Genomic DNA, 12,489 nt, shown 5'->3' with positions numbered 1-12,489 from the left:
TTATATACTGGAATAATATATGCGCAATATACATTTTTCGTTACACTTTATTCTAGATGTAGCAGTTAACAGATAATTGATAAAACTTGCATTACCAACTGTCCAACTGATAATGATTTTACAATATTACTGCCACGACATCAAATATCATTATTTACTGTCATAATAACTGTCATCTGAAATCTGACTATTAGGAATGAACAGGAGGAAGCTGGCAGAGCAACAAGAAATAGACCACTGAATGTAATGTGCAGTTGCTGCATGGCGTGTTGCACCCGCAAAACCATGAAAAAGTTAGATAATAGTTCATTGTTACCAAAATTATATAAGTAACCAAGTAAACAATGAAGTTTCATTTTTCACTTCTATCATTTGTTTATATCGTACTTACAGCTTACATAATTAAATATATATATATCTAAATATTAAATTATATTTAAATTTCCTTAAAATAAAGATTATGCACTTTGAAACAAAAAAAATTTTATATATTATAAATGATAATTTTTTTTCTCTCTTATATCACTACACTCGTGTACATAAACAAGTAGAAAGTCTAAAGATTATTCTTGCATTTTTTTTTTAATGGACTTTTTTACTGTCTGGTTCATCATAAGCACTTTTTCTAATGTTTTTTCGAACTATAATTAATTCTTATCTTTATTTACTGTGATTAGATATGATTAGAAAATTAACAATTCACTGTTATTTCGTTTTTTCAGTTTAGCCCTTTGAAACCACTCATAAATAAATGATAACTGCGAGGTTACACCCATTTCAGAATGGTAAAAAAAAACATGTTGCTAAATAAACAAATAATATAAAAATATTATTGTCTGGCAAATATTTATATTATTGCGTCCGATAGTATGCATTATTAGATAACCATAGCTCAATGCACAATCACTTTAAGTCCATTTCTAAAGTTTTGAGAAATTCTAAAGTTTTGGTTCTTAAGTGGATATTATTGACTTTTCAGGTATTTTTAACAAAAAACAGGACTAATAAACTATAGGTAACTTTATAAGCAATACTTCAAAAGGGATAAATCAAAAACATCAAAATACCAAAATTGAATAAAACTAACTTAGACTTATTCTGTATCAAGGTTTATATATATCATCTATTATATTGTTTTATTTCTGAGTTATTAAACTTTTTTATTTATTATTTATCATATTTAACTAACTAGTATTTATTTAATATACACTCATCTATTGTTAAATATAATTTAGATAAAACATACTTTAAAATGTAGGCCATATTTACAAAGTTACAGTAAAAAATAAAATATTAAATTTAAAAAAATTGAAACATTATTTAAAAAAACTAAAAAAGAAATGTCAACCCTGTGGGTCCGAGAACACTCCGACGTCCACACAGCCGCGAGGCATCAATTCGAGCTCGGCCCACCAAAATGGGTACCCTTAATTGGGTATAAATCTGGTGGTTGAGCATGATCATGAACAAATCACCTCCTCCCACAACCATTGTTCAAGAAACAGTAATTCCTTTGTAAGTGATTTTATTTTTTTTTTCCTTGATACTTTCCATACAGACGTAGTTAACTAGTTACTTATAGAATATAGTTAATATAAAATAGCTAATTATAAGTATGAATTAGATAACTATTAAGATGTATCAACTAAATTATTAATAAACAATACAACTTTTACTCTATAAACAAACTAATGATGACGTCAAAGCATGTTGTTAACTAAATTAAAAAATACGAAAATATTACCTTATGAAGCATTTCTGTCATTCATTCATTAAGCATGCCTATGTCCTCAACCAAGGGTCGACCACAAAATCGACTGTAAGAAATGTTTAATAATAATAAGAAAATATAATATCCATTACATATAATATTTTCACTTTCTTGAGACTCGTTATTATTGTTTAAACAAAATAAATTGTATCCAATTTAAATCTCAAAAATATTTTTATTTCTAAAAAGTCCAAAGTTTCGGCCAATCCGACCATCCTCAAGGAAAATCCAAATACAAATTTACGCTCATATCAATAATTCAAAATCAGATCTGGGCGGAATAGCCTACAAAAAGTTTTTAAATTATTAATGGTAATATAATTGCGTTTAAGGATAGCCGAATAGGCCGAAACGTTGGACTTTTAAAGAAATAAAGAGTGTTTTGGGACTTAAATTTACAATTTATTTTATTTAGACAATAATATCCATTATTTAAAATTAAGCAGATTTATGATGAAAAGTAAGGAAGTAAATAAAACCAAATTAATTCGGATTTTTGAATAAAAAAGAGACAATAAGGAAGTTGTAATGTTTAGTTTGAACAGTATAAACCAAACTATGCCATACCTAAAGTCACTTTCCCAATAATTATATTTTTGTAGCACTGACTCTTGTTTTCCCAATATCTCTTTCTTCTATTGGAAAATACATAATTTATATGATGAAAACAGTTAACAAGTACACCATTACTAACCAACATAGCACAAACAACAGTGAAGAAAATCCAACAGTTTCAGAGCTGCATGATCAGACACAAAGTATAGCATACTTCATTACAAAGAGCAAAGACTAACCATATGCATACGACACTCGACCTACCGACGGTGACAGAGTTCATCACGAGGAGGCACATCAAATTTGTTGATAGCCTCCAGCACTGCACAAACCCTCTATTCAGGCACTGACACCGACAGGACGGCCACAAAGATGGCAGACCCATACAAACAGCCTCAGACTAGGGATGGGATATCGAAAGCAAAATATCGATATCGATATTATATCGGCACTAAAATATCGAAATATCGATATTGAAAATTTAACGAATTAAAGTAATAATAATTAAAAAATGATAACATAGCATGACATAGGAAGACTTGTTTTATATCATACCTAATCAAAATATATAAGAAACTCACAATAACAATAACAACAATTATAACGAAATTATACATTTTTATGAATATCGATTTCGAAGGTTAGCAGAAACATTCCGATATTATTTTATCGAAATATCGATATTTTGTTTAAAAAGACTAGAAAAGAGAATAGAAAACTAAAAACAAAATATCTATATTTTATGTCTACAATTACATATTTATTTCGATGTGTTGTATTGTTGTAATATCGATAAAGATATTTAATTACAGAAACATTGATATTTCTTTTAAAACATTCCCTGTCTTTTTAAATGAAATATCGATATTTCGATAAAATAATATATTGTTGCTAAATATCGATATGGATATTTAATTTCAGAAAGATTATTTCGATATCTGAATAAAATAATTTTAAAAATTGTTGCTGATCATCAAACATCGAATGGACCTATTGAAAACAATACATCGGGGTGGATATTGTCACATCTAGTTTTTTGAGATGACCTTTTTGTTTAGAAACCGATATTCCGATATTATCAGTTGCTTAATATCGATATCAAAATATCGGATGTCGGAGACCAAATATCGATATTCCGATATTATCGATATCGATATCCCATTCCTACCTCAGACTAGACTCGGGACAAGTTACTGGTGGGCTCTGACAGCATTAGACTAACACACAACACAAGCTCTTATCCAAAATATCCAATATCCTCAGCTCCTTCTTCAAAAGCATTTCCAATACAGTAAAAGAGCTTCCCCTTAACCCGATTTCTGTCCATCTTGACCTCAACCCCACGCACTCATGGGGCTTAGAAAAAAAAATGATTTATTCTCACAAATTGTCCGAGAACAAACACAATCTACGAGCTAATTGTTAATTTCCCCTAACTGGGAGTTACTTCAGAATTCCAGAGGATTGCTACTATTAGGAAAACATTTTAATTCAGTGAATATACCGTGTAAAAATAAAATAAATTAGCAAACATTCGTAGATAATAAATAAAGAAATAATTCATACAATGCAAAAACAATAAAGAGGTTTTTTTTTAAAAACAAAGTTTCTTTATTTAAGTTCGATAGTTATATTGAGCGACATTGTTAAGTTAACCTAAGCTATGGATCGCAGTAGACTAACCACTCCTGCACTTCCATAGAGTGTTTTATATCTCACATTTAAAACATTCTCACGAGTATCGTACGATGTATGAAGACGACGTTACAATCTTTCATGAGCGTAACATAAAATATAATAAGAGGAAGCCTTCACTTCCTGTCCCGCTTCCGAAGTCACATGATGATTCATTCACATCTTACCTAAAAAAAGTCTTAGTAAAAAATAAAAAATGAGCAACATCGTGAAATTAGCCGAAAATATGAATCGGCTTGAAATACGTGTGCACCATAACTTCACAACATAAGGCTTATAATTGGAATTTTCTCCAAATAAATTAACTATTTTATCAAAAAAATTTATAAATTCTCCATACGTCATCTAAATACCATTTTATAATTTACTCTATTAAAAAGCTCCTTTATTCAAAGCTTTATCAAATAAAATTTAAAGATATTTTATCACAATGATATTTAACTGAAATTATTATTTTACGGCAAGCCAATCTAGTTGTACTTTAGCCAATTATTTTTGTATTGGCTCGATTGTTTCTTTTTTCTTTTTTACCTAATATCTTTTTTATACATTCTAATTATCTCTGTTGCGGTCCAAGACCAACTTGAACTGGATGAGTTAGAAGAATAACAGTAAGAAGAGATTGATTGCTTTGGATGCCCCGCCTATCTAACCTTGTCTACGGCCCTGGTTTGAGAAGTAGATGACTTTTTCTTTAAATCTCCTGTTCCTTTGCATCTATCATTAATTATATATTATATATATTTTTGAGGATATTGAGGCTCAATGATAAATAAAACTACTACATTAAAGCAACGTTTTACTGGATGATTATTTTATTTACAAGGAAAAAGTGATGGTTTGGGACTGCATGATCTCATGATCTTTAAAGGAGACGCCACATAACAACAAGCAGTTAAAAGAAATAAGACTAAGAATAAATTATATCCGTGAATCAAAAAGTTAAGATACCCTTGTAAGTAATTTCACGCATAAATTTGAGGAAAAAAATATATGAAATGCCGCTTGAAGGGGAAATAAATATATTAAGGAGTGGTTCGGGATCGGAAAATCCAAGCAATTAAATCGCATTCAACAGAATTTGCGGTTTTTTATGAAGTAAATTCTGCAACAATAATAATTAGTAATATTTTCCTTTTGTTCTGATAGTGAATTCTTTTATTTCCGAGAGACCGGAAAAGTTATGCCTGGAGGAATGTGTTTCCAGACGACCTGCATCCCATGAAATTGCTCCACAGCGAAACTGAGCACCGCGAAATTAGAAAGCTGAGGTACTGGGGGTTTGTGCTGGTTTTCTTTCAGGCATTAGCCACATTTTTTTATTTATTGCGATACAATAACTCCTTGATGTATACGTTTTTAAAATTCCCCAACTTAAATATTCGTACAAATTGCATAGTAGAACCATTAGACATTCGCGATTTTAAATAAAAAATATTTGGATGGAATTAATTTATTCAATAAATACATAGAGTATACTCTATTTGCATTAGGGATATAACAAAAGACAAATTAATAAATAATAAAATGACAATGAATTTATATTACATTACACAGTCCATAGAAAAAGTGTACCAGGTTATAATTGTATTCGTCGAAGTCTTTAAAATAAATTTCATTAAATTTTTAGTTAGAATTTAAGAATCGAATTTAAGCTTTGTCTCTTCTCCATAAAATTCCTTTCCTTTGGATTCCTCATTGTTCAAAATCCACCGCACCTGAGAGCCATATTATATATATTAGTATATAAGAGCCGGAAAGAAAGAAGGAAGTTACCTCACCCCAATTTTTCATTACTTTAGTAGTGAAAAATATGTATAATTACTATTAAAAATTGATGAGTCTGCCAAGTATAGGTAAGGGGAATAAAAAATGGCGGCTGTTTCAAAGCAATAAAAGAAAACTATTTTTTCATTCGGAGCTCTGTATCTTTACAACTATCAACAACACTAGAAAATCTAAGAGACCATCATTTAAAGAAGAGTAAATTTGCTGAAATATTAGCCCTAATACAACTATTTACGTCCAATAGTTCTCAAGATATAGTCTTTTAAAAAGAAACATTTCATAAAAATGTACTGAAATATTACGACCTTTATCTTCATAGTAGTAGTAGTTTTCATGATATTTGCTAAAATAAATTGATTTATAGTTGTTCGGACAATAAGTTTGATTTATGAAAAACTTTATTTCAGAAACCATAGGACGTACAGATGTTTGTCAGCACTAAAATTAAAGCTAGTTAAATTTACTATAAAATAATTTATAACGTTTATCTTTGTAAGAGTAGCTTTTATGATATTTGACAAAATAAACTCACAAAATGTTAATTTCTAGTTGTCCGTATAAAATGTTGGATTTTTGAAAAAATATATCTCTAGACCCATAAGATGCAAATATTTTCCCCAACACTCAAAATAAAGGAAATTTAACTTACCATAAAGTAGTTTATGACACTTATCTTCGTAGGGGTAGTAGTTCTTATGATATTCACATATAAATATAAATCAATTTATTTTAGCAAAGTTCATCAAAACTACGACTATGAAAATAAACGTCAAAAACTACTTTATAGCCCATTGAACTAGCTTTAATTTGAGTGGTAACAGACGTCTGCACGTCAAATGGTTTTTGAGATATAGATTTTTCAAAATAAATTCCTTAACTACTGATCTTTCAGTACGTTTGGTACAACATTTTTATGAAATATTGCTTTTTAAAAAGCTATATCTCGAGAACTGTTGAACGTAAATAGGTCTATTAGGGCTTACATTTTATCAAATGTACTCTTCTTTAAATGATGTTCTCTTAAATTTTCTAGTGTTATAGGTGGTTTTAAAGATATGGAGCTACGAATACAAAATAAATTATTTTTAAGGTTTTGAAACACCCGCTATTTTTTATTCCCCCTACCTATACTTGGCAGACTCATCAATTTTGACTAGTAATTATACCTACTTTTCAATTAAGTAATCAAATTTGGGGTGAAATAGCTGCCTTTTTTCTCCTCTAGGGCTCTTCTACTAAATGTATGACGTACGATAAGAAGAGACTATATCATATATATATATATATATAGCAGGTACTATGGGCTTAATTGGTTTATTTTTTAAAATCGCAATAATGCACTATGACCTCACTAAAACCCACCAACACCATTTATTTTGTCAAACAAATAGTCTAATTATAATACAAATAACGTATAAAATATCAATTACACTCATTGATATAATAACAAATCAAATACTCACATTTGACAATAAAAATAACTTTAAGATCGTCACAAAACGACGGTTAGAAAATTCCGTAAACTAAACAATACCGAAATCTCTTGTTTGTTTGGTAACAAGAATGCACTAGGCTTTAGAAATTATAATTTTTAATTAACTTAATAAAATAAAATTGGAAATATTATTATGAATGTAATATAAATAAAAAAAAAATGAAAAATACATTAATAGAAATGATGGAATTATTGACACAAAACAGGCACTAGATGAACTTAAGTCTGTATTTTAATCACTAACAACACCGTCACACCAATAACATAGAGAAGGTCTGAACTAGAGGCTGAGATGAACAATAAACGTCACAGCTGTATTGCTGGACCTTACTCAAGTATTTCCTCGAGTTTGGCATCTGCGACACTTTGAGCAACCGAACGCCTTCATCCTCTGACGTATGATTCGAGGATTCACAAACATCCATCTATGGCTTGGCTGTCAAACATGTTATACATAGAATAATAGCTATTTCCTAGCTTACAAGTCAGAAAAATGAAACAAATACAGATATAACATGATTATCAACAATGGCTTTTCATATTATGTCATCGTAAATACAAACAATACCTACGGCTTTTCCTCGTTACTTACATCACTTTCGAGAAAAAAGTTAAGAGCATTGCTTAATAGTTTTATAATTATGGTAAATCGTGGAACATCTAACTAAGCAAATAACAGAAGAAACTTTGAGCCAGCCATACTTCATTTTATTTTAACCAATCCATACATCAGTGTAAAGATTTAACTACTGTAGGCATTACATGTTTATAACATATTTTTCCTATTGTCAAGTTCAGTAGAGTTTCGCACCGATGATTACAATCTTTTAATTAAACCATATTAGTAAAAATAAGGTTTATGAAATAATTTGTCATTGCTCCTTTGAACACAATAATTGCTGCAACCATAATCCATAAATTTAATACCTAAATCTGAAAAAAAAAAATGGTGTGGAGTACACATCGAACAAATTTCACCCACCCTACTTTTAGGAGTTCATCCCTTAATGCATAGGTTAGTAAAAGAAAAAATTGACTATGGAGAAAAGGACCATTGAAACTCAAAAACATTTATTTATGTATTTATGCGTTTCTTGAGATGTACATAACGAATAACAACTTTTTTTCCTCCTTAGAATACAACAGTTCGACTAGAGAAAACTTTTGTACATGTTTTAGCCTTTTTAAACAAAATATCAATATTTCGATAGAATAATATCGGAATATCGTTGCTAATCTTCGATATAGATATTAATAAGAATGCCAAATGAATATGAAATTATTGAAACAATGTATTGATATTACTTTTTAGAATATTCAATAAAATTTTCACATTTTATATTTGTACTATTTATATCACATTGATATTTAGATTTAATAATATTGGTATATCTTCGCTAATCTTCAGTATCATTATTAACAAAGTGTTTAATGCTTTGAAATGAAATCGGTAAAGATCGAGCTCACTCGACTGTTGTCGAGATGGTCTGGCAAAAATCTTTTTTCCAATTAGTTAATCATGAAATTCTTTTATAATTTATATTTATTAATTACGTATTACCACTAACAATGGGAAATGATAATTTTTTTTAAATAAAAAAAAAATAAAGGAACTTTTGAGGAAGATTTAATTTTTATAATTCTCTATCTAACGCAATCACTCTAGAAATTTAACATGCGTGTAAAAAAAAAAAAAAAGATAATTGGTTGATAACGTTTTGTCAACTAGCTATTTGAAAACTTTTAGCCGATTTGTAATTATGTAAAAATTTACTAACTTTGAAATTTGGTATGTATAACAAGTTGGAACTTGTTCCATGAAGTTATAAGTTAACTGAAAACAGCAATTTAGACCGATACTTTAAAAAAAAATTAGTAAATTTAAAAATTCAACATGCTTGTAAAAAAAAAAAAATATGTCATTATTGTTGATAATGTTTTGTATACATTTTCTTTTCTCTGTTATTTTATTTTAATTAAGGCTCATTCGTGGAAGAAGAAAAAATATTAGTGTATTATGACTTAAAATGCTATTTTTTCGGTTACTGAAGAAAAGAAATAGATTTTCTTCGATAATAAAAAAAAAAAAAAACTCAGGAATGTTACTGTCAACTAGCTGTTTGAAAACTTTTAGACGTTTTGTAATTATATACAAACGAACTAACTTTGAAATTTGGTAAGTATAATAAGTAGAAACTTGTTCCATTATGTTATAAGTTAATTGAAAACAGCAATTTAGATCGATACTGTGCTTTAAAAAAAATTAACAACATTTAAAAGGATCCCATGACTCTCAGAGGGTTAGGTTAAACTACATATTTTAAGTGAGAGAATACGTGGACTGATACATAAAAGTTCTTAGGCGTTTTAATTTTGATTAGTTGATTAGGAGTTTGATTTTCAAGCTAACAGCCCTGATGAAGGCTAGAAACTCTTACCAAAACGTTGGCACAATTAAATATGTTACACAAACTTATTTGTGCTTCATTTTGACCGCACCCCCAACCATCTTCTCCTCGTACGTCATCCACGGTCAACTATCTCTCATAATTATAAGTTCTTAGTTTAATCCTCTCCCATTGTTAATCCAGACAGCCATACGATGTCTAAGTCGCTGACTCTATTTTTGATTTTGATAAAAACATAAAATTTGTTTAAAAAAAATTCAACCATGTTAGACAAAAAATCCATTTACTGATGCCCTTGCTAAATTCACAACTCATTATTATTGAGTTTGCGCTAGGGGTGTGATACCATTATCTTCACAGAAAAAACAGTTGCAGACGTATAAAAACATAAATCACGTCTGCATTGATAAGCGGTGCGAGGTACATTTTCTTATCATCAGTTATCAGTGGAGGCTCGACCTATGTTCTCCCAATCGAAAACATTTCCGCGATGCGTTTAGTCATTTATTTATTTGTTTATTCAATAAAGTAATCAAAACATCAGGAATGAGAAGTCATCGCGAGGTCATCATGCAATACGAGCCCTCTTTGGGAGAGACATTGTACTCAGGAAATTTTATATCTTGGTTTTAATTATTACTAGAATATAGATTTTTTATTAATGACAAATATATAGATAATTAAAAAAAACAATTAACTTGTAAACAAACATGTTTACAAGATGCTAAATATACTACGTCTGACGACTTTTTTCCATTTAAAACTTTTTGCAATTGAGAACAATATTCTCTGATTAGACTTAACTCTGGAATTACATTTAACGCTCTCATATTCTTCAAAAGAGTTAATCTAATGAGCACTTAACAAATTAGAAAATGGTTTTATGTACTTTACCGAGCACTATATGTTTGATACATTTAAAGTTTGATACATTTAGAGTTTGATACATTTAAAGTTCGATACGTTTAGAGTTTGATACATTTAAAGTTTGTTACATTTTAATCGTTCATTTAAGTTTGATACATTTTGATCAAATATTTAAAGTTTCATAAATATTTGATAAAGTTTAATATCTAAAAACAAATTTGATCCTGTTTTCTCAACTTTATTTTTTTTAAAACCTTCCTTTACTCTTTTGAAACCTTTTAAAAAGAATAAAGTTGAGAAAAAAGGATCAAATTTGTTTTTAAATAAACTAAACCACTCTCAAACAAGAATATATTAATAAAACTTAATCTAAAGTTTAATATCTTTAAAACTTCATACATTAATTTTGACTCAGTTTGATGATACACATACATGTGTGTGTTGGTGTGGTAGTCTTTCTAGACCTAAATATTAAATTAATTTAATTTAAATAGCGAATAGGTTGGTCGATGTCACAATCTCACAAGAGATCAAAACACGAAAAAAGGCAATTGTTCCCGGCCGGACCCGCCCAACTAGGATCTACAGAGAGCGACAGTCACATATCACTTTTGAAATATTTACTTAAAACGGAAAGAGGATATTTTAATCTAGTTATATCTAGCAATATTTAAAAAGCGCCTGAAATTGGAAAACGACGTGAATATATATTGTAACGAGGTTATCTCCTTTGGGAGAGAAACGATAGATAACCAATCGAATTGATCGGTCCGTTAGTGAACGATGTTTTTCTTTAGATGAGTGTGAAAGAAAAAAAAGAGACTTGTGAATATTGTAGACATGTTGTCCGTATTTTGTTTACTTTTTTAACACAATAAACTTGTTTTTGCTTTATTTTCCTCTTAACCAAATCCCACTTCTGACACCAATTTCGTGATACCTGCGCCAAGAAAAAAAACCGTATTGAACTAAAACAAAAACACAACATTGAGGTTATATATCCATTATTATATTTCTCATTACAAATATAATAATTATGTGTCCCAGTAATAAGGAATGGTATGACCTATTGTTAAATACTGATTTACCAAACCTTATATGATCGTGGATATGAATCATAATGCTAATATATTATATAAAAATAATTATCTAACATTTAAATTATTAATTAATACAAATTTGAAGGAAATACTTTATTTCAGCATAATTAATAATATTATTTAAGCATAAAAATTAATAATAATCATGATGTAACCTTTCTTATTGTTTTTATTTCATTCAGAGCTCTTATGGCGTATTCTCTATTGGTTATACGCCGATTCTTCTTGCATAGGATGGGCTAAGATTGGCAGATAGAATATGGAAATAAATAAAATTTAGACCTGAAAGGTTTTAATATAGTATTTTCGTTATGGATGAAAAATACCTTTTAAAAAATCGTCTCAAAGATTATTGAATGATTAAGTGGGTTGAATAATTTTAAAGATTAACACCTAAAAAATAATTAAACCCATTAATAAATAATATAAGTCTAATGATAAAATGAATTGTCTCTGCGCAACTTGATATAATTACGGACACTAAGAAACTTAATTATCTTTATTGTATTATGACGCCTCTCATTTAAACTCATATGGGCTTACGAGTGATACACATTAAGTCAAATTTACTAAGTTTTAAGTTAGTTGATTTTTCTGCTTTAAAATGTTAAAAAAATTAAACTCTAAACAATAAAAATGGGCAATTATAAAATAAAATTACTGTTTCCATAAAATTAAAAAAAAAAATACCATCGAATATCTCAAAACTTCAATTTTCGACTTTGTATTTTTCACTTGTAGACCAACCATATTATGATATAAAAAGAATCTGAACATTTAGTGCCATGACTATATATAAATAAATTATAA

At 28.8% G+C, this 12,489-nt stretch overlaps 1 protein-coding gene across 1 annotated transcript in view; it reads right to left on the bottom strand.

The window, feature by feature from the left end:
- Window positions 1-1,743: 1,743 nt before the first annotated feature.
- The window catches only part of Nt5c (5' nucleotidase C), a 109,129-nt gene continuing 98,383 nt past the window's right edge, over window positions 1,744-12,489 (bottom strand). Inside the window, exon 9 of the mRNA XM_067047269.1 lies at window positions 1,744-1,817. Within this exon, the coding sequence (XP_066903370.1) occupies window positions 1,766-1,817 (52 nt within the window). The 3' untranslated portion in view covers window positions 1,744-1,765. The remainder of the gene's footprint in view (window positions 1,818-12,489) is intronic.

This window comes from Halyomorpha halys, unplaced genomic scaffold, assembly GCF_000696795.3.
Source record: "Halyomorpha halys isolate HHAL.00 unplaced genomic scaffold, Hhal_1.1 Scaffold479.1, whole genome shotgun sequence".
Lineage (NCBI taxonomy): Eukaryota > Metazoa > Arthropoda > Insecta > Hemiptera > Pentatomidae > Halyomorpha > Halyomorpha halys.
The sequence above is the reverse complement of the archived record's forward strand: the minus strand, read 5'-3'. Positions and strand labels throughout refer to the sequence as shown.